At 39.2% G+C, this 20774-nt stretch overlaps 1 protein-coding gene across 6 annotated transcripts in view; it reads left to right on the top strand.

Annotated features, from left to right (window-relative positions):
• LOC129566879 (protein turtle) overlaps positions 1-20774 on the top strand; it is a 197789-nt gene that overhangs the window by 123142 nt on the left and 53873 nt on the right. For 4 of the 6 annotated variants that reach the window (XR_008687798.1, XR_008687797.1, XM_055443231.1 and 1 more), the window contains exon 2: positions 16471-16675. Coding sequence is in view for 4 of the 6 variants with exons in the window: in XM_055443231.1 (XP_055299206.1) it covers positions 16525-16675 (151 nt within the window). In the remaining 2 variants the exon portion in view is untranslated. Of the gene's footprint in view, positions 1-4161; positions 5327-16470; positions 16676-20774 lie in introns of those variants that run through there. The other 2 variants (XM_055443232.1, XM_055443235.1) reach the window with 2 other exon arrangements.

Genomic DNA, 20774 nt, shown 5'->3' with positions numbered 1-20774 from the left:
TGTTTACTACACACATACGTATGAATTACTTTTTTGGTGGTAAATTGGGGAGGAAAAAACAGGCAACAGCAACACCAATGGCAACTAGAACAACAAGCACCAAATAGATAACTGCTTTTAGCCAAAAAATTACGGTAATGTGTTGGAAAACATCAAAACCATGTGTACAACCAGAAAATGAGAGATAGAGGCCGGGTGTGTGTGAGAGAGAATGAGTATATGGATGAGACAAGACACAAAAACTATTCATTTTCTGTGCGATGTCACTCGCTGCGATGCCTGCTGTTCTATGACAATTTTATGTGCAATTCAATTACAATCGAGTCTTTTGCCGCCTTATTTTCGTGTTTAGCGTAATTCGCAATTTCCATGCCCGTTTTATATTGTTTCAAATATCGTTATTCACGCGGTGCTACGTATATACCATATAATTGCACTGCAGTCCACCATTACGATCATCCCGACTGACCTGAATCCATGCCTGTTTTTTTTTCTCTCCATTTTTGCCTGTCTCCCTGTATATTAGTCTGTTTTTCTGCCCTTCTCCGCATATCTATCCCGTCGCATATATATTAAAATGAATTCATCGTCCGAGCGCAACACACAGTTATTGGGATCGTTGTATGTTTCTTTGGTCGAACCGTCATTGCGGTGAATATAAACTATATTTATTCGCCATACATAACTTATTCACATGCGTTCTAATAAACTGTACATTTTCTGCGTATGCCACATTGCCACAACAGAAGAGGCGATGAAAAAAATAGGAATTCTATTAAAACGGCGCAGACCAGCAAAACGAACAACGATGAATGGCTACAATAAAGAATACTTTGCAAACTTTCTAACATAATAAAGTACACAATTTTTTCATCGTTGCTCGGAAGAGACGGAAAGGGAAATGGAGCGAGAGAAAGAGAGAAAACGAGAGAGAGAGAGAGAGAGAGAGAGAGAGAAAACACGAAGGGAAGAGGGTGAATTCAGGTGAGAGACGGGAATAAAAAGATGGTGAAAAATTCGCAGCATTCCGAATAGTTGAAGTCATAAATTATCTCCAATTTATGCAGTTTCATGTAAATTATGAAGACTTGGTGCTTCACTTGGAAATTATTGCGGGCTAATTTTGCCGCTCTCGCTCTCATTCGTGTTCACCTCGATAAGTACATTTCTGGATGTTCCAAGTTTCGTTTCCAGCAGGCAAGCCTGCAAAAATGAATTATTTGTATTTTCTAAAATCAGCGTCAGCCAGCCAACCAGTTCGAGCAATGCCGTTCGAAGAGTTTGAATGAAGGACAACAACAAATACCGTGAAAAAAAACTCGTACAAGGCAAAAGCCATAAAAACCATTCATTTGGAAAATTTGAATCGTTGAAAAATTGAAATTACACACGAGTCCGCCCATGAACCGGTAAAATCACTTGTTTTCCTACCTTGTTTTTCTACCTATACTGTTATTCTCTCTCTCTCTCTATCTCTCTCTCTCTCTCTCTCTCTCTCTCTCTCTCTCTCTTTCTCTTTTTATCGGGAAAACAAATCGGGTGATGGCCAAATTATTTATAAACGATTCATCATCACATTTCGATTGCATGTTTATCGTCTGTGAGTTTTGCTTACGCGACCCTGTCACTTGCTTTGTCATATGAAAATCGAAAATATCGTTACAGCAGCAGCAGCAGAAATCGGCCGAACATTGAACAGTGCAGCAAAACCAACCACACACATGACTCGATGTTGGTGTTGCATGTCTTTTTCCGGTGCATTTCGATGTTTTTTTATTCGGCTGTGTTGGTAAAAGGTTGCAACATGTGGGACCCATTCGAGAATATAAGTTTGCAACAACCTTGCTCCATAAAGCACACGAACGCCATTCGATTGGCGTTCATTATCGTGTTTGTTTCATTCAGTGTGCACATATATTTTTAAAAAAAGACAAAGGCCCCGCATCGACTTGAAAACACTTTTCTCCAATATTTTCACCATTTTCCCAACAACGATATGTGGAAAGTTTGTGTTTGTGCGCTCCCCGTACGACATAAATTTCCACGAACATAATTAATTATTTATACTGTCGTATTTATAATTTTTCCAATTCGACAACGACCGAATGGCAAGGAACAAGTGGAGCTGCGACCGAGGCCAGTATAAACATAGGAACGGCATGCATTCGGAATGTGAGACGTGATTGTAATTGAAATGTGCCTTGAATAGTCGTTAACACAAAACATGAAATTGGTTCTTCCACCAATATCATACGGCAAATACGAAAAGTCCGTTTATTGCATTTCGTTCAATGGAAATCGTTCTAACAAATAGCATTTTTGGGTTGTCTGTTTTGTCGTTTTCACTCTCTCTCTTTCCCATAGCCATAGGCGAGACCAATAAACAACCCGAATAATGCAATTAGATATTGTACGAAACCAAAACGGTCGATGCCAGCAGCACCTGTTTTGAATGTGTTTCCAAATACGATTGTTCACCATTTGACGAGCAAATAATTCTTTGACACTAATTGCCTGTGCATTGCAAAATTTGTCCCATTGAAAATGCACTTTCAATTATGGAACTTGTGTACCTTTTGACCTCCGAAAAAAAACGAACACATCGCATTACAGATGCAAAGAAGCTTTTACAACAAGCTTAAAATCCTATCAATAACTAATGAACGCACCATTTGCCAAACACAAAAAGTTGTAAAGTCTGACCGTTTTTGCCAACGTTTGATATTCCTCTCTACCCAACTCTGGCCGAACAACATTCTACTTATGGGTGAAATGGAAAATTATGACTATAGTCAAAAACACTTTGTCCGCATCGAGATAAACAAGGTGGAAAACTATTGTGTGCGCGCCCATATTGAGGCAAGGAAAAAACTGCACTCCGTTCAATAAAAGCGCCGAATGTGAGTCGTGTGATGTGTGCGAGTTTCGATTTGTTACATTTAATCGGACAAATTCTAAGCAGCATTACTATAAATTGTGTGTGTGAGCAAAGCCAGCGAGAGAGGGAAAGGGCAGGGAGAAAAAAACGAACGGCACAATGACGAGGAACACCTAAACACATATTATTATATACACAGCTGCAGCCAAGGAGCTGTGGCAAATCGCACCACTCGATCCCGTATTGAACGGAGAGCTTAATATTGGCGGCGACCGAATGTATGAGCAAAGTTTTTTTTCCCTTCTTTCCAACTGCTTTCACATCTGCACAACGCCGCTGCTGCTGCTGCTGCTTTTCTCGTTCACCACTCGTGCACACCAATACACAGCACAACCTTAGCAGCAGCAGCAGCAGCCGCAGCAGTCAAAGCATTGCTGTGACTCAGCGAGTGTACACAGATGCAATGTATGCCGTTAATGTGTATTTCTATCCAAATGGTAATGTTGACATCGTCAAAATGACAGCGCCAACACACGACTCAGTGTATGTGTGTGTATGTGTGCGAGAGCAAGACCGTGTCTGTACGCGCAGACTCGTGCCTATCCAACATAGAATTTTTTGGGCGACGTCATTATGCGTCGTGTGTTTGTCATACACATGGAGCCTCATCTGACAATTCAGCAGCAATTGCATCGTTACCAGAGATGCCATGCTCTCTGCTCAATACACAGCTTCACCCCGCGACCAAAAAAAAAAGAGAAATGCTCGATTCCCGTTGTGTGGATAGATGTCGTAAAATACACTCACAACATAATCGAGGGACAGCTTTTGCTGTGTATGAATGATGTCAAGCGTCATACAACCCACATACAATGGCAAATGCACGTGAGTGCGCGAAATATAACCATTTTACTCACAAAATTTCGGTATTTTCGAGCGTGTGTTGTACTGTACTCTCGATGTGTGTATATGTGTGTCGAACGAAAATATCAGGGCGCTTACAAAGCCACGAACACGTACATGCTTTCGCTCATGCACATGTGTGCGAAATGGAAGAGAATAAGCGCGAATTGAGAGAGTGAGCATGAAACCAGTGGTCCATTGTATCAAATGGAAAATATGCTGTGTGCCGAGAGAGAGGGAGAGAGAAAAATGGCAAGTGAAAGAGAGTAATTGAAAAAGAGAGCTGCCCAATCTCTCATCAATTCAACGACGGCAAAGCTGGAGCTGTGGCATAGCAGCAGCAGCAGCTGTATTCAATATACACCACACCAGATTCAGTCAGTTTGATAATATTTGGTGTTCGGATAACACGGTTTTGTTTTGTTGGTCCCCCTTCTGTGTGTTGTACATATACTCTCTACAGTTATAGTCTAGAGATTTTTTTTTTGCTATATTATATAAACGTGTGTGTGCGTGTATATAGATGCGTTCCACCCATATTTTCGAGCCATCGAAATTTATCTCGTGAGATTTTGCTCGTTTCGTTGAGCAAAATATAAAACGAGACGAGAAGAAAAAAAAACTTTCCGTTCAGTTTTGTCATTTGAAACGCGATGATTTTATGATTTTTCGACAAAGTTTCAGCCTTTCCACACACCAGGATGATGTGAGAAAGGCTCGTTTTTTTTTGTTATAGTTTTTAAAACACTTTCATGAGCCACACGAGGAGAGGAAAAAAAACGACGAGAAGAAGAATCATACATGCGCTGGTATTATACGCGAATCATACAATCGAATCAAATCCTTGCCTATTAAATTAAAAACCACACATCGAAATAATGATCTAAAAAAAAGGAAATACGTAGCTCATAGGAAAATAGTCAGAGAAAAATTCGTTTGTTTGTTTTGCTAAAAGGAAAAAGTCAACCGCGCGCTTTCCAGACAAATCCAATAAATTATTGTGTCTGTGTGTAAATGCTTAATTAAAGGCGTTCGAAATTCGTTGCGTGTGCTACAAACGAGATTAACATTTGATGTTGTGCGAGAAAGAGAGAGAGAGAGAGAACGAGAGAACGACAGACGAGTCGGGTTGAATTTTTGGGTGTAAAAGGTGTGTAAAAGGACAAGTTGAATTAAAACCGTGTTGAAAGTGCAATTGTGTGTGTGCAAATTGCACTGTGTGTGTGCGGTTGAGAGTAACGGAGAGTTACTACAACAGAGAGCATCATCAGTGTTGGAAAATCTCTAACCGTGACAGCGATGCTGATTTGACAGTGGTGATTTTAATTTGCGTGTTTATAGCGAACGGTGAATACAACAACAACAGAAATACAAATATAAACGAAGCAATCATAGTATATGTAGTTCGGTGATAGAGAACGTGAGATAGATAGACAGTGAGCGAAAAATAAAAATTTGTTCTATCCCCTTTGCAACACACATCATCATTAGCCACTTCACTGCTTTTCAGTCACACGCAGCCTGTCGCGAGCATTACATATCATCGTAAGTCAAATATCAAATTTCAAATACCCACTCAAGTGAGACACATAGAATAAAACACACACTGTACCATCAACTTGAAGAGCGTTAGTGTCATAGAGATACAAATACGTCGGGCCGTACTCTCTTTTTTCCTTTCTTTTCTTTCAATCGATTCATCCGATATATGTCATTGTATACAGTTAATAGACCCCAAAAGTCGATCACTAGGTTTGTAGTTCAATTGATGCGCTGTAGTTAAGCCAGTTTTATGTGTGTGTGTGTGTGTGTGAGAGAGAATCGAGAAAGAAAAAAGTGTGAACAAAATTATTTTGAAGGGGGAGAGACGAAAGACGAGTTCAAAGGCAAACGAAAAGGATTGCTTGGAAACCATCTAATATTGGTGGTTGACGCGGATGACCTTAGTTTGGTGTGAGTGTGTGACAATTCAAAGAATCCACAGTCAAAGTGGGTGATTTGATGGTTGAATTCACACAGTTGGCCAAAAGTATTTGACTAAGGCGTCGTTGGCAGCGGTTTGGGCAAAACATCATCATATTTCATTCCAAATTGTTGAAATGGAAATTGTAATCAAGCAGTTGAAAAAACCACACCCGCTCACTCATTCACTCTCCTTCTCGTTCACCCGTCATTCGAATATCGAGTATTTTTGGATTGAAACCGAGTCCAAGTGGTTCATCCAAGTTTTGGTTTTTCTTCTTCTCCTTCTTCTTTTTCATCCATTTGCCTTTTAACAATGTTCTAGATTAAGATGAAGTAAAACCTCTGTCTACATTCACACCAATACAAACAGTCTTGTGCCGACTCGTTCTCTCTCTCTCTCACACACCGTTTTCTCCACGCCGAAAATCCCTGTGTAAACGAATCCGTCTTATTCGTGTTGCATACATTTGGCGAAAAAGAAAAACGTGAGATCTTGTTGAATAAAAATTGGTACTCGGACAGCATCTCGAATAAAACTCGCAGACGCTTTTTGTATGCCTACCGAAAACGGTATTGTTCACTTTTTTTCTTCTTCATCATCATCATCATTCTCTATGCAATGTTTTTTTTTCTCATTTTCTTCGTACCCTCCTCGGTATCGCCTGTGCCAAGTCGTGTTCGCATTTTTGTTGTTCGTCACTGATAACGGCAAAGACTCCGACGCCATCATCAGCAGCAGCACGACTGCTGTTACCGTTACTCATGCAGCAAGGCTAGCTGGTGCTTCTGTGTATATTTTTCAATCCAATTCGTGGAAATATTTCAATTGATTTTTGAATAATTTCAATGAGGCAGCTCCGTGCGATGAACAAAAACGAACAACAAAACCGTGATGAAATTGCGAACACGAACAGGATTCGGTAATGCAATATGGGGGCAGCATTTCTCTCTGTCTTCCATTCTCAATTTCGACATTTTTTTTTCCACTTAATTTTCTATCCTTGATTCGAGCAGCTCCACTTTCGCAATTTCAACGCTCGAAACGAGAGAGAGAGAGAGAGAGAGAGAATCGAGTCAATGGTAATCAAGGGCGTTATCGACATTTCAAGATATGCCACTAAAGTATACACACAGTAGTCAATGTGCTCATGCTTGAGCTCATCCTTGTTCTCTCGTTCACACCGCTGTGAAACGTTGTTGGCAGCGTGGCAAACGCAAACAGTCGACGAATAAATCTAAAATTCAAAATAAGACAAACACAGATGAAGCGCAGGAGAAAAAAAAATCATTGACAAATCGACGAAAATGCTGGCAATGCCAAGAAAGACAGGACGACAAAGAAAAATTATTCGTTGGCGATAGCAACAACAATAACAGCACCGACAATAGGCACCAGCAGCAGGAGCAGCAGTACAATGTGTATAACAAAGGACCATGCTCACTGTGAATTGCCGAAATATCGTGTAGAAAGGTGAAAAACCATCATACTTAGACACACGCATTTTCCTTAATTCATTGTGATGTTCGGTTCTTTGTATTATTATCATTGGATTTTTTGTTCATCATCATCGTTTCTTCTTCATCTCGGTTCAATTGGTGGCGCACGTTTCATTGTTGTATCTCTCGGGCGACTTTATTTCGCTCGTTCATTCGTTCCTTCGTTACTTCGACCGTTTTTGTTATTTGAATGTGCCTGTGATATTTAATTTGATCGCGCACACCGCGTCTTCACACTCAAGTGATTAGTAACAGACATCAAGTAGTGTTATTTAAAGGAAATATTCTACAAGAAATATACATCAAATTGTTTAGGCTAAGAGTCACATAGAGCAAACGATGAATCTTTTGGGTTTCGAAAGAGAGTGAGAGAAAGGCGCGTGTGTACGCTTTACATTTTATTATTCGTTGGCATATTCGCTAAATGCAGTTTATGGTCCTTTATATTTTCGAATTGAGGTAATCTGAATAAAACCGTATAATATAGATGTACATGTATTCCATTGCCATTTTCACTTGGAATACGTTGCACAGCGATATGGTTCTCGTTCTTCTGTTCGCCTTTTGCCAACCCGATTTTCTTCGATTCCACTATGTGTGCTTTATATAGTCATTTCTTAGAAGAAAACACTTCGATTCACCCATATTTTGGTAGAGTAGCTTTATGGCCATTCCATAGCATATATACAGTATGCTAGCGATTGAATAGAGTGACAACAACTATTTGGGCTGGCACGTAAAATTCTCGCCAGACGTTTCGCTTTTGGTTTTCTACTTCACTTACATTTGTACACATCTTGTCTTGGCATCATCATATCACATCCGTGGCATGGAAACAAGCCGTAGTGTGTGTGTATCGTCTTTTGGGTAGCAAACGACCGAGCCGCGTTCACTTAGTTTGCTACGCAAAAGGAGAGATAAATGATGCATACCTTTAGTTTTGGCACATCAATGTTTTTCCAAACGATGAAGGTAGAGCTTGTGTTTAAGGCAAGACACAGGCTCGAAGTATCATCAGTACGTATGTGCATGGAGAAAGTGTGAGTGTATAGGTGTGTGAGCGCGAATGCGTGCGTGCGTATTTTAGGCGCGAATATTTGATCAAAGATATGGAATGGTTTATCCATAAGGTGTACAAGTCTTTGAGACATACACACAGCTCTTATACCTTTTACACGTTGATAATCTCCGGCCATACACACACTTTACATCACCACTCTGTGTGTATCAGAAACTCACACAGAGGACCAAGCAAGCCTTCGGAGAGAACACACCACAGAGCAAAAGTAACATCGGTATTTTAGCTGCTGTTAAGCTTTTGCCATGTCTTTTCGTCGCTTTACATTTTGTAGCCATACACGGAGAGGGAGAGAGAGACGGAGTTATCCGGAGCTGATTGTTCCGTGTATGCATGATTTTGCGATGGCGTTGGCATTCGTTTTCCATTTTTCATTTCTTTTGTGTGTACTTTTTTCTCTCGGTATGCGTACATGTCCTGTGCTTACTCGTTCACTCACACGATCGCTCGTTCGCTCGCTCTCTTTCTCGTTTTCATTCCTTCGACTTGCCTCTTCGTTTCATATTCTTCCAACCGTCTATATTTATATCGTGTCTTCGGAATTATGTTTATTATTATATCATCATCGTTATTATTATCTTTTTATATTGTTATTATTATTATGTGCACACACCATCAACTGCCATATTCCGTTCTGTACGAACATTTTTTTAGCTTCTGTGTCGTCGCGCTTTCGAGCTGCCTTCTTCCCGATGAGCACATACACGCACGTTAGCATTTCTGTAATAAAAGCTGACATCAAGAATGTGTCTGCTGTGAACGGTAGCCACCATCGAGCAGCTGAAGAAGGAGAAGAAAAAAATCCACCACATATAACAATGTTCTTGCATTCACCTTCACTCACTTTTCACTGTTCGCAACATCATATATGGCCGCGCGCGCGAAATGTGAATGAAATGCTCGAATTTGATTTAATGCGGCTGCCGTAATAAATGAATTTACCTGCTCTGTCTCTGTCTTCTCGCTCTGTGTGTTGCAATCGTAGCCGATGAATAAGTAGGATATGAGCCACTCTCTTACTCTTTTTACAAAGAGACAATGAGCGTGCGCGCGTGCGTTTATTCGTTTAATACTGCTGTATGGCATACGCATATTTATCTCTCTATTCAACAGACACAAAACATCCATTTGGAACACATGGTTCGCATTGTATGCTCTCCCTCCGTCTCTCTTCACATTGCTGCGCTATCATTCTATCCACATCATTCCCGTGTTCAATCTCTCGTCTGCACATTTATAATTTATTTTTTTGTCGGTTGCCATCATCATTCGGCATTCATTCTTCCATTATGCGCTTCCTCTAGCGCCATTGTGTGCGTATGTGTTCTGAGCAAGAGAGTTCGACACCTTCAAAATTCGCAATTCGCTTTAATTAAACATCTTGCTTAAGAATTGTGTTACAATCTACACACTTCACATTGGAATTACATAATGGTCTTAATGATGCTTGGTTAAAAATTGAGGCTCGAGATAATGATGAGCATCAATATAGAGGAAATTCTTTTTTTTTCTTTCAAGCTTGAAGAGAATCGAACAGGTCAAGCCAAGAGAAGGGAAAAAACAAAGAGAAGAAGAAGAAAAGAAAAAAGAAAACGAAATCAAATCCAAATTGATGATGTCGATTTGGATGTTGACGATGCGAAACTCGGCATGGACAAAGGAATTGCAAACCACAACAGAATGCTGTGAGTGTGTGTGCCTCTGTGTGTGCGGCAAGAAATGTTATGCTAACGAAATTGAGGTGAAATGGGCAAATAAAAAATTGACAAAATAGCAAAATCCAGCTCGATACATAGACATCCAGCTGCCTGCATACATGCTAGAGCTGTCCAGATAAAGGAGCCAATTTGGTTGTTTTTTCTGCTTGCCAAGGCGCCCTCCTAATATGTGCTTGTTTTCTTTTGCCACACAATTTTTCGACGTATCAAACGCCACAATTTTTTTCTCAATATTCCGATCCTGTCCGCTTGTTTGGTTCGAATTGTTCGAATGGTTTTTGGGGTGTGTTGGAGACGTCTGAATTTTGTTGCTGAATCCCAAAATCCTGAAATCAAGTCAACAATCACCAATGCCAACCGATTTTTTTTTCTCTTTCTTGAAAAACGCAAAATATGATTATTTTCAAGCTGTGTGATCCTGGTCTATTGATCCCACAAAACCTGCTTAGATACACACATTTGATTGGTATTGAGCTAGCCGTTGTGATGTCTTTTCAATCCATTCATTAATCGCGTTGAGAGTGACAGAGAGAGTGTCAGAGAGTGGGAGCAAAGGAAAAAAAAACTGTCACCACACGATGGAAATGCTTACGCATCACTGTTCATATATGTTTAGTCAAAGGAGCGCATTATTGAAGAGAAAATGAGCGAAAACCGCACACTTCTGTTCACTCCAATGGGGCATCAAATCGAACAAAAGGAGCATTTGACGAACAGAACAGAAAGAGACAAAAACTAAAACGGATCCAATTTTGCAAAATACCATTTGAGAATCGGAAAATGAAAATGAACTCTGTGTATGCGTGTGTTGGTATTAAATGTTGCGGTAGCTTTTGGGTTCTAGTTGTGTGTCTCGTTCCGTGGGTTTCGTTTTTGTAAAATGCGTACAGAGAATCTAACGAACAAATTTGTTTTCCGCTTAATCTGAGATCAAAGACAAAAGCTAAGCGAACGAGAGAGGCAGAGACAGGGCGTGAGGAACGCACAAAACGGTTCCATTGGGTGAGTTCGTTACGGGGCGCCAAAATAGATGAAAAAAAAGGTATTCCAAGCATTTTGCGTTTAATCAAAAGCAGAAAATGTCAAGAAATGAAATTTGTGATGCTAGAAGACGAGGAGAGAGAGAGAGAGAGAGAGGGAGCGTGGCCCCAACAAAAACCAGCTACAAGTATAATTTATTGCGCGCGATGTACGATAAACGAGCTCACTCACTCTGTTCCGTTTTGTGTGTGTGTGTGCGTGTATGAATGTGTATTCAGACATATTTCTAAGCCCGACAATAACAGAGTAATAGTGGCAATGGCAGTGGCATTAATCAAAGTAAGAATTAATGGTTTTTTTAGCTCCATCGATTGCTGCTGGTCGTTTCGATACACACGCACCCATCGAACTGAGATGAGGAAGAGAAAACAACAAGAAAGAGAAAAATAAAAAAAACCACAAACGATGAAGAAGAAGAAGAGCGAAAAATTGCGAACTCTAGTAAAAAAAAGCCCAATCTATGAAGCATCGTGCCTGAGGCATATAAAGCTCTCAATACGCATATTATAAGAACGATAATGTTGCTAGATCAATTAAATTTCGTCGTTTTTCGCTTCGTCGAAGCTGCGGAAAAGAAAAAAAATTCGGCTGCGAAAAATAAAGACGAAACAGAAATTGATGAAAATTCTTAGACGAACCCACATGAATATTGTACAAAATTTTCAAGAAGACGAAGTAAAACAAAGATATCGAAAAAAATTGCTATTTTCATAAGATGGGGAGTTGGTGTGTGCGTATGCCATTGGGCGTGTGCTACGCATTTTGTATATTTTTACATCGACGACGAGCCGAAATTTTGTTGATCAGAGCTTCAACCGGAGTGCTTTTGTCGCAACAAACAATAACCAACACAGTCAAAGTAACCAGATAACATTTTGACTTCGTCAAAAATGTATTTATAATTTCTCAGCGACTGAAGCCTGCCACTCTGTCGGGTTCCGCAACGAGTTTTTGATGTCTACTTTTGGTATTTTGCATTAATCAGATTGTGTCTAGGTTTCTATTCCTCCTAGAGCGATTTCCAGCTTCGAAAATGAGCGTGTTGTGTATCGCACGCGTGTATTCTGCTTGCTCTCGACCAACGCGTACCAAATGCGCTGAGCTTTTGTGTATTTTATAGTGATATATGTACGTAGCGCACATAATGACCCGAACAATGCGACCCTTGTAAAGGCTTACAAAAAGTAATGGCATTGAATCAATCGGCTCACCAACCAAACTTGTGCGAAACGACGATGATGACAAATGTGTGCACAGAAGTTAAAACCTGTGAAATGAAAATCACCCGACGACAACGAGAAAAAAAAAAACAAATACAAGCAGCAAATCTTGAAGCGCAAAACAAACTCGGAGCATATCTCATAGCAATGCGTGCATTAGTAATTCGCAAAATACAAACGTTGCCCCTTTTCCCTTCGAAAAATCGTTTCGGATACAGAACAATAAAATGCCATTTTATATACAATTTAGTTTATTATTATTTTTCGGTTGGGAATGAGTGTGCTTGATGCTTTTGCTTTCGCAAAAATGCGCAACACTAAAACATGAGCGCGAGCGGTTGCGTGTGATGTTTTATGTTTGTTTGTTTTTTTTACGCTCAGTTGTACGTAAGAAATGTTGCAAGAGAAGTAAAAACACTTATCGTTTATGTTTCGACTGAGTATGATCGACTGGCAAATATAATCAAACATACTACGTATGGATCGGCATGGCCTTAAGTAGAGTAGTTTTTTGCCTGTATCGCTAAGCAAATATCGTGATTTCCGTCAATTTCAATACACCACCCACCGCCCCCAGTCAGTCAGCCAGCCAACACTCTATTTACTGCTTTCTATCCATTCCAAACCGACTAAATGGCAGAAAAATTTCGTCCCATTGCGCTCGCTCACTTCACTCTCTGTTCTGGACATTTAATTTCAATGACGCAGAACATTACGTCGTTTATTACCATTTGTCGCTTTTATGGAAATTGCGTTTTTAGTAAACAAAGTAACACAAAATTCCCAAGTAAATTTCATAAATATTTCTGTGCGCCAGAGATTGAGATATATTTGTTTCGTCGAAACTTCGAAGGCACGGAGAGTGGAAAACAAAGAAAACGAAAGGAGAGAACGGGATGGAAGTTCATAGAGCGTTCAAACAAGTATTGCGTCAGTATTCAGTACCACGCAGTTGACATTGCTTGAGTAATTTGGTTGTTGGAATTTCGCCCATTCTTGGGCGTGAAGATGAAGAACGAAAGGAAAGTACGGGTGGTTGTGCTGTTGGTTGGTGTTTTTGGAAGCGCATTGTACGCATAATGGAATTTTCGCTGAGGGTCAAATGTTTCGATAATTTGTTTAAATTTATTTGAAGATTTCAAGGGTTCACTCTATGGAATATTAAATTTCAATGCTGGAATGTCGCTCGGCGTTTCTCATTCAAAATTTAATTTCGGAACAATAGACAGAGAGTGCAAAAGCGATAGCATCGAGGCAATGAAATTGGATTTCGTCATTGTTCACGAACTCGACTGGAATGCGTTTCTTTGTATCGAATGCCCAGCCGAAGCTTTCTCAAGCATTTTCACAAGGATTAATCACAGTAACATGATTTATCCAGATTTTCAAAATGCAACTATGTTGCAACACAACCCCATCCATTTACAACGAAACAGCACTAGCAGCACTAACAAATTGTTCGTGTCGCGTTGGTTGTGTATTTGGTGTTTGGTGCCATTTATTTAATTATTTAATGTCGACGTACTCATTTTGTGCTGTAAATCATTGTAAAGTGTAGAAAGCTGTTACTTCTTTCACGCTTTATGCATTTGGCACTCAGTGAATGTATGCACATTGCACATGTACAGGCACATACACATACAGAGACATGGAAAAACCACACCTAGACGATTTATGCAGCCCTGTTTAGCCTTTTGACCAAATTCGTTTTGGTTTGCGTCTTTGTTTCATCTTTCAAATGCATGCACTCGCGAATGGACGAGCCAGTTCTCGTTGCTCAACTTAACGACAAAATCAAGTTTTTTGCAATGAACTACATTTACTTGAAATAATTTCCCTTTGAATAATAATAGTAAAAACCTTCATTGCCATTTTATATGCTGCAACATTTTCATTTGCTCGTCGTTCGTTAATGTGATTTTGATATGTTGACCCAGAAAATGCAAATGCCAATCGAGCAAGCAAGAACATAAAATGCATTTTTCATTCGACGGCAAACGAACGACACACACACACACACACACAGTCAAATGAAAATCACAAACTACATTGACCATTGAATAATTATATGGAAATTTGATACGGTATTTGAAGTTTAGTGTGCGCCATGGATGCATGAATCATTTTTCATTCATTTTATTAGAGCGCAAATGGACATATAAATGTAATTATTATTTTGCGTGCTCAATATTTGAACAATGAAAAAAGCGGAGAGAACGAGCGATTTCCATTTTTGTAGTAAATCGAAAAATGTTGGCAGTTTTTTTTCTTGGTCTGCTTCTCTAAATGCATTTCAAATCGTTCCAAACGACAGATATTCACTTGAATGAGCAATTTCGATGCTTGTGTATATATTCAATATAATAATAACTCGATCTTCCAATTTTTCCCGTTTGCTTCTTTTGTTCACTTTGCTGGAAATTCAATTGATAAAAACAGTTAAATAAGAGAATTGATGGATCCATTGTTTCACTTATTATTTTATCATTGTGCAAAATTGACGGAGTAGTTCTTTCCCGCTAATGGCCGAACCACGCTACGGCTGTGCTCTTTGTTTTTCGGCTTGGAGGGGTTGTGCCGGCGAAAAATGCTTTTCAATAAGACCAAAAATTAATAAATTATATTTCGTTTTTCAACAAGAGAAAATGGCATTAGCTCGCACGCGCGCGCGCCTCCACCCTTCGCATGCGACTACATTCAGTGACAGCAGCAATTTTCGCGCCAACGAACTGCATTAAAGTGATGAAAAAGTTGTTACTCATTTCATTTCTCATTTCACTTTGCTTGCGTATCTTCGTTGGTCGTTTTTTTCTCTACCATTCGGCTGTCATCTGCCTGGTTTTTATCATCCTGTGTGTAAATTTCCGTCTTGAATTATTGTATGAAATGCCCCGAGAAAAAAAATCGCATTTGCCACGAACCGAATGGGTGCAAGAATGGGTGAGAGCGAAAGAGCAAATCGACGAGCAAAAAAAATACACCAGCAAAAGAAGAAGTAGACAATAAAACAACAGAGAAACGATGAAGCGAACGAAGAAGAACTAAAATGGCAAAGTAGTGCACAGTATCTGGATAGAGTCCAAAATGTATTAAATAGCTCTTTTGTTATTTATCGATTGCATGCCAAGAATTTTTAGTTATAAAATAAGCGGAAGAAGAACGAACGAGAAAGAGAGAGAGAGGGAGAGAGAAAAATAAGAGAAAGAGAGTGCCGTTTCAATATGGAACAATTCGTTTCGATGGTGAACGAAAGACAAAGTGAGAAAAAAAAGTGAGCGAAGAATGCTCAATGTTGCCCGCTTTTCGCGCGAGCACATTAAACGGATTCCGGTTATGAAATTGTTTTCTCGTTGAATACACACGAGGCAGAAGAAGAAGAGAAAAAAAAAACGAAGAGAAAAGAGGGAATGAACAAAAAATATAAAAATGTGGAATCTATCGCATTCGGGTGTTTGGTTGGCTATCGATGATATTTCGCCCATTTTACCGACACAAATTTACTATGAATCTCAGCGCTGAAAACTGATTACTCCGCATGAAATAAATATTTTCCACATCCAGATGCAGGAATTTCGTTCGGTAGAATAGAAAAGTTTTTGACGATACCAGATGGAAACGTGGAACTTTAAGCGCGCGAGCACGCACGCACGCACGCACGCTCGCCAGCAACACTGAATTCTTCCGGAAACGTAGTGAAAAATAAGTAATTCACTTGAATGAAATGGAAATTGAAAGAGAAAATAGCCACACAGACAGAGACAGAGAGAAAGAGAGAAAAATTGCAAATGAAATATAAATAATTCTTAAAGTATTTATGTGACAGGCAATTAGACGTTTTTACTGAGTTGCAAAACTCTTATCAACATATGCACCATGTGTGATAAAATGATATAAACGCCCTCGGCAATTGTGCAATTTATAAAGAGAGAATTGCATTTTCAGTGCATGACGTGAATGCATGCCATCAAATAAATAACCATTAACACTTATATCACAACATACAAATAGACACTAACACCACCCCAGGCCATTCACCGGCATTATTATTTCATTTTCACAGAAAGTATTTTACCTATGATTTATATATGTACATTTCATTTACCCAACATCTAATTGTGTATCATCATCCATTCGTTTTGTTCATTTGTTGCTTTGTTTGTATCTTTGCAGGTGACGCCACTATAATGAGAACGATACGTTAGCTTTGACTATGGGAACAGAGGCATGGGATTGTGTTCGGACCATTGGTCGGTATGGTGGTGTAAGGCATTAAGCCGATCGCGATCATTCGCCACAACTACACTCAACAACTACCTGCTTACCATACTCGTTGTTCTTACAACGATCAACTATACAAACGCCAATTCACTTCCAGGTAAGATCCACATTTCTTTTATTCTTCGCTGAGAATTTACTTTGATTGTTGAAAATTCTTTGAGTTTTATTCATTTTTTATGACTGAATGAATAATATGATTTTCAGCTAATTATTTTACAAAGAAAATGGATTTAATGATAGAAGATTGTTCTTTGACTTGGGATTTGACTTATCGATCTAGAAAATTTGCTTTGTGTTTCACATTTCATTGATTACAATTGAAACACATGCTAATTTCCATTTGATTCATTCTAATTGAAAATTTGTGTACTAAAAAGCCTATAATCTTGACTTGATATTTGAATTGCCTTTTCATTTTCGACTCACATTTATATAACTTGCTCAATAAGCGACTCGGTCACAATGTGAGATACATTCGAATTAATTCCAAATTCAAAGTGAGTAAACGTCGAATTCTAAATACAACTTGAACGAGCTACAATTTGAAGTTTTGATAGTTTGAAGGATTGAACTACAAAATCTCAAACAATTTCTTCTTTTCAATTGAACAATGAGCACATTTTTCGTTACCAGCGCTGTTGTCATAAGTTAACATAAGTTTATAACAAAGGGGGAAATACTTGCCAATTAATCATCTTAAATTAAATTCCCGTTCTTGTTTCGAATTGTGCATTCATTTTTGTATCACCACACAATGTATTCCATCAACTGAGTGTACAAATTGTACATAGTTGTTTTTACAACATAATTGAAGTGCAATTTTTCATGGAATTTATTCGATTCAAGTGGAAAACTTTAAATAAAATTCCATTTTCATTCTTCGCATTTATTTTTTTCTCCCTCATCATGAGGTTACATGGTTATGTACGAAAACCCAAAATATGACTGAATGCCGAAGAGCGAATATTTGCACAATTTCGTTGTATGCAATTTGAAAGTTGCTTCAATTGCATCCGAAATAATCCAAAGGTAAGAAGATGAATCGTGCTTGGAAAATTTGTACGTTTAATCTGATTTAACGTGCTATTGCACCCCTTTTTGGCAGCGAATTTCAGAAAACACGAGTTTGTACAATCTGTGCTAGCAATTACATGCCAGGATCATGTAAAATACCTGAACAACCACCCACCCACTCATCCATACGTACTACACTGGCATAACGAACCAAAAGAGACATAGAGATAAAAAAAGAGAGCTCAAGTCTATCCCGGTCCCAGAATTGCATTCTTCGGGAAATTGTGTGTGTGTGTGTGTATATTTAAGTGCATGCAGGTTACACCTCTTGTGAGCAAATGAATAGCGGGATGTTTGGCGCTGAAAGAATTCCGTTGATGATGATAATGATGATGCCGCTGCTGATGAAGATGGTGGCAGGAAGCATGCTTAAAATAGCACTGAAGACGCTTCTATATTAAATTAATCGAATAACACTAAAAGCTTTAGCTCATTTCTGTATTTAGTTGTCGCATGCAAAATAAATAATGTTCTATACACACTCACTCACACACATTCGCTCTTCGTTCCTCATCACGAGAGTGCCAAATGCAGCATTGTGCTCACTCGTACAATTACTTTGCATATTGACTTACACTCATCCGAGATGTCGTGCACGCAATCATGGCTTTGGCATGAGTGTGTATGTATGTGTTGTACAGCGTGTATTCAATTTTCCAAAAAGGAATGGCGTAAATTAAAGCAAGAATTTTGGTGCACCAAAACAGAGATGGAATGAGTGTGACCATGTGGGAGACAGAGGGTGTGAGTGTAAGCGAGTGGTGTGTCGAGAGAAAAAAAAGCAGGCGAGTGTGTTTGGTGTTCCACTTGTGATGATATATTCAATGGATCAACAGCAACAAATGCAGCCACGTAGAGCGACCGAGCAAGCGAACGAACGAACAAGAGCATCAAAGTATAATCACTTGGTGCAATTGGCTTGCTTAGCAGCTCGCCAGGCACAAACACACTCGCACATACACACAGCCCGAAAATTCACATTCACACTAGAGATAACCGTGCCTGTGCACTACATTAATTTTCGTGCAGATGGCTTGTGCAAGTGGAATGTTTTATTAAGTACTTTTTAGTAGCTCGGCTGTTTGTTGTTGCTGCTGCTGATGCTGTTGCCTTACGAACATACATACGCAAAAACCCAAAGTCGTAGGCCTCACCCTTTCCAAGCTCATGCCTTTTTATTTTATTTTTTTCCCCATTTTTTTCTCGCATTACTTTTCACTTGCTGTAAAATCGCATGCGATGTGAAAAAAAAGAAAACACGCGACGAAAATCCGCGTTGTGCCACATTTGAAATGTTCGTATTTATATATAAATTTCTTGTCGTTGCTTCGTGCCCTCATTCATTGTCTTTCGGTGCGAATACGGAGCATCAGAAAGGAACGAGAGAAAAAAATGTGTCCATAAAACGCCCGAAAATAGAAATGCGGCGATATACCTGAAAATAAAATCAACATACAGCCACAGCAGCATCAGCAGCAGCCGAAAACAACGATGAGCGGGTTAATATGGGAATATTTGAATGTATGCGAAGCTGGTGCTCGTGCAACGCTTTTCCGCGTTTTTGGTTTTTGTGATTTTAAAACATTTCGAAAATGGGCTTTTCCCAACGAAACACACGTAGCAAAATCCTGAACGAAGCCAACAGCAGAGAGCGAGAGATGAGCAAAATGATGTGTACTGCACACACAACCTAGATTCAAATTTTCGGTTTTTCGCATCCGAATTAACCATGATAATGGGCACACGTACTACACTCTCGCTGCCTCTCTGTCTCTCTTATTCACTTTCTCTGCACACAAATGTATACGAGAGTCAGCGAGGAATATACACACAAACAACTCGTCGAAAAATACACACAAAACTTATGACTTCGTTGCTTCATTATTATTTCTCGGCATAATATGCTCGAATAAACATTTCACTGTGTAATTGCATAAACACATTAAATGTTTAATGTTGTCTGTCAATTGTGCAACGAAGCAGTAGCATCGGCCACAGCAGACAACGGCAACGCTACATTCGTTGAGTTTGTGTATTTTTCGAGAGAGAGAGAGAGAGAGAGAGAGCAGCATCGAATCCATCTCTCTAGTTGCTTATACTTTGTGCGATGAAAAATTAGTCATCCAAAAAAGTGGTATAATGCCCTGTGAATGGTATTTATTATGACAATTCTGGAGCGTGCATTGTGCTACAACGACAAAATAAATTCACAATATTGCATGTAGGACAATAAATATGCGCTTCCATCGATTTAACAAGATCCATTTCAAAATACACTAACCAACTATGTAGATATTTTGTATATAGAAAATTGTGAATGGCTTAACAAATTACGCTGAGTGAAAGGTTTATTTTGTTCGGCGCGTTCTATTTATTCCATGTGACATCGTCATCCCAAGTAGGGAACGTTGTTCATTCATTTTTGACGGATATATCAGGATTTGGTTATTTGTTTGGCCGTCTTTTGTTTTTGGTACACTGCAATTTACAATGGCGAACCCATGTAATGAATGAGTAAATGCGACTGGGATTGGTGAAGAAAACGACAACGACAACGACGCAAAGGCACCGCATCGCTGGAAGTTTTATAAAATTATTAATTACCCATTTAAAATGCAAAATCCCATTTTAATACCAATCCAACGGCAACCTGCGCTGAATACACTCTCAAAATATGCCGACGAGTACACTAAATCAGCTCGTTAATTCTGAAGCAGTTCCGAAAAGTGTCGACAAATACCATGCTCCTGCACATAACGAAAGACACGGGTTGAAAGAGTTGACAAAAAAAAAATCCATCGCATCGGTATGGTGTTCTATTGAGATATAGGAATTAGCGAATCCAACCGACAATATCGTAATCCAGAAGCGGATTTTCGTGTTGCTCTCAATTTAACGATATATACAAAAAACGAAGCAACAACAAAATTAGCTACGCGGCAACTGGAAAAAAATGAGAGAAGGAGCAAAAACCAACTTTTTATGTCAAATTCATGAGAAATTGCTTCGCACTGATAACTGATCTCATCTGCTTAATACTGAATGAGAACGAACACTATTTATTCATTTTATCCGCTCTCTCTCTCTCTCTCTCTCTCTCTCTCTCTCTCTCTCTCTCTCTC

This window comes from Sitodiplosis mosellana, unplaced genomic scaffold, assembly GCF_009176505.1.
Source record: "Sitodiplosis mosellana isolate CC-2019 unplaced genomic scaffold, AAFC_SMos_1.0 Smas_scaffold_5, whole genome shotgun sequence".
In the NCBI taxonomy this organism is placed as follows: domain Eukaryota; kingdom Metazoa; phylum Arthropoda; class Insecta; order Diptera; family Cecidomyiidae; genus Sitodiplosis; species Sitodiplosis mosellana.
The sequence above is the reverse complement of the archived record's forward strand: the minus strand, read 5'-3'. Positions and strand labels throughout refer to the sequence as shown.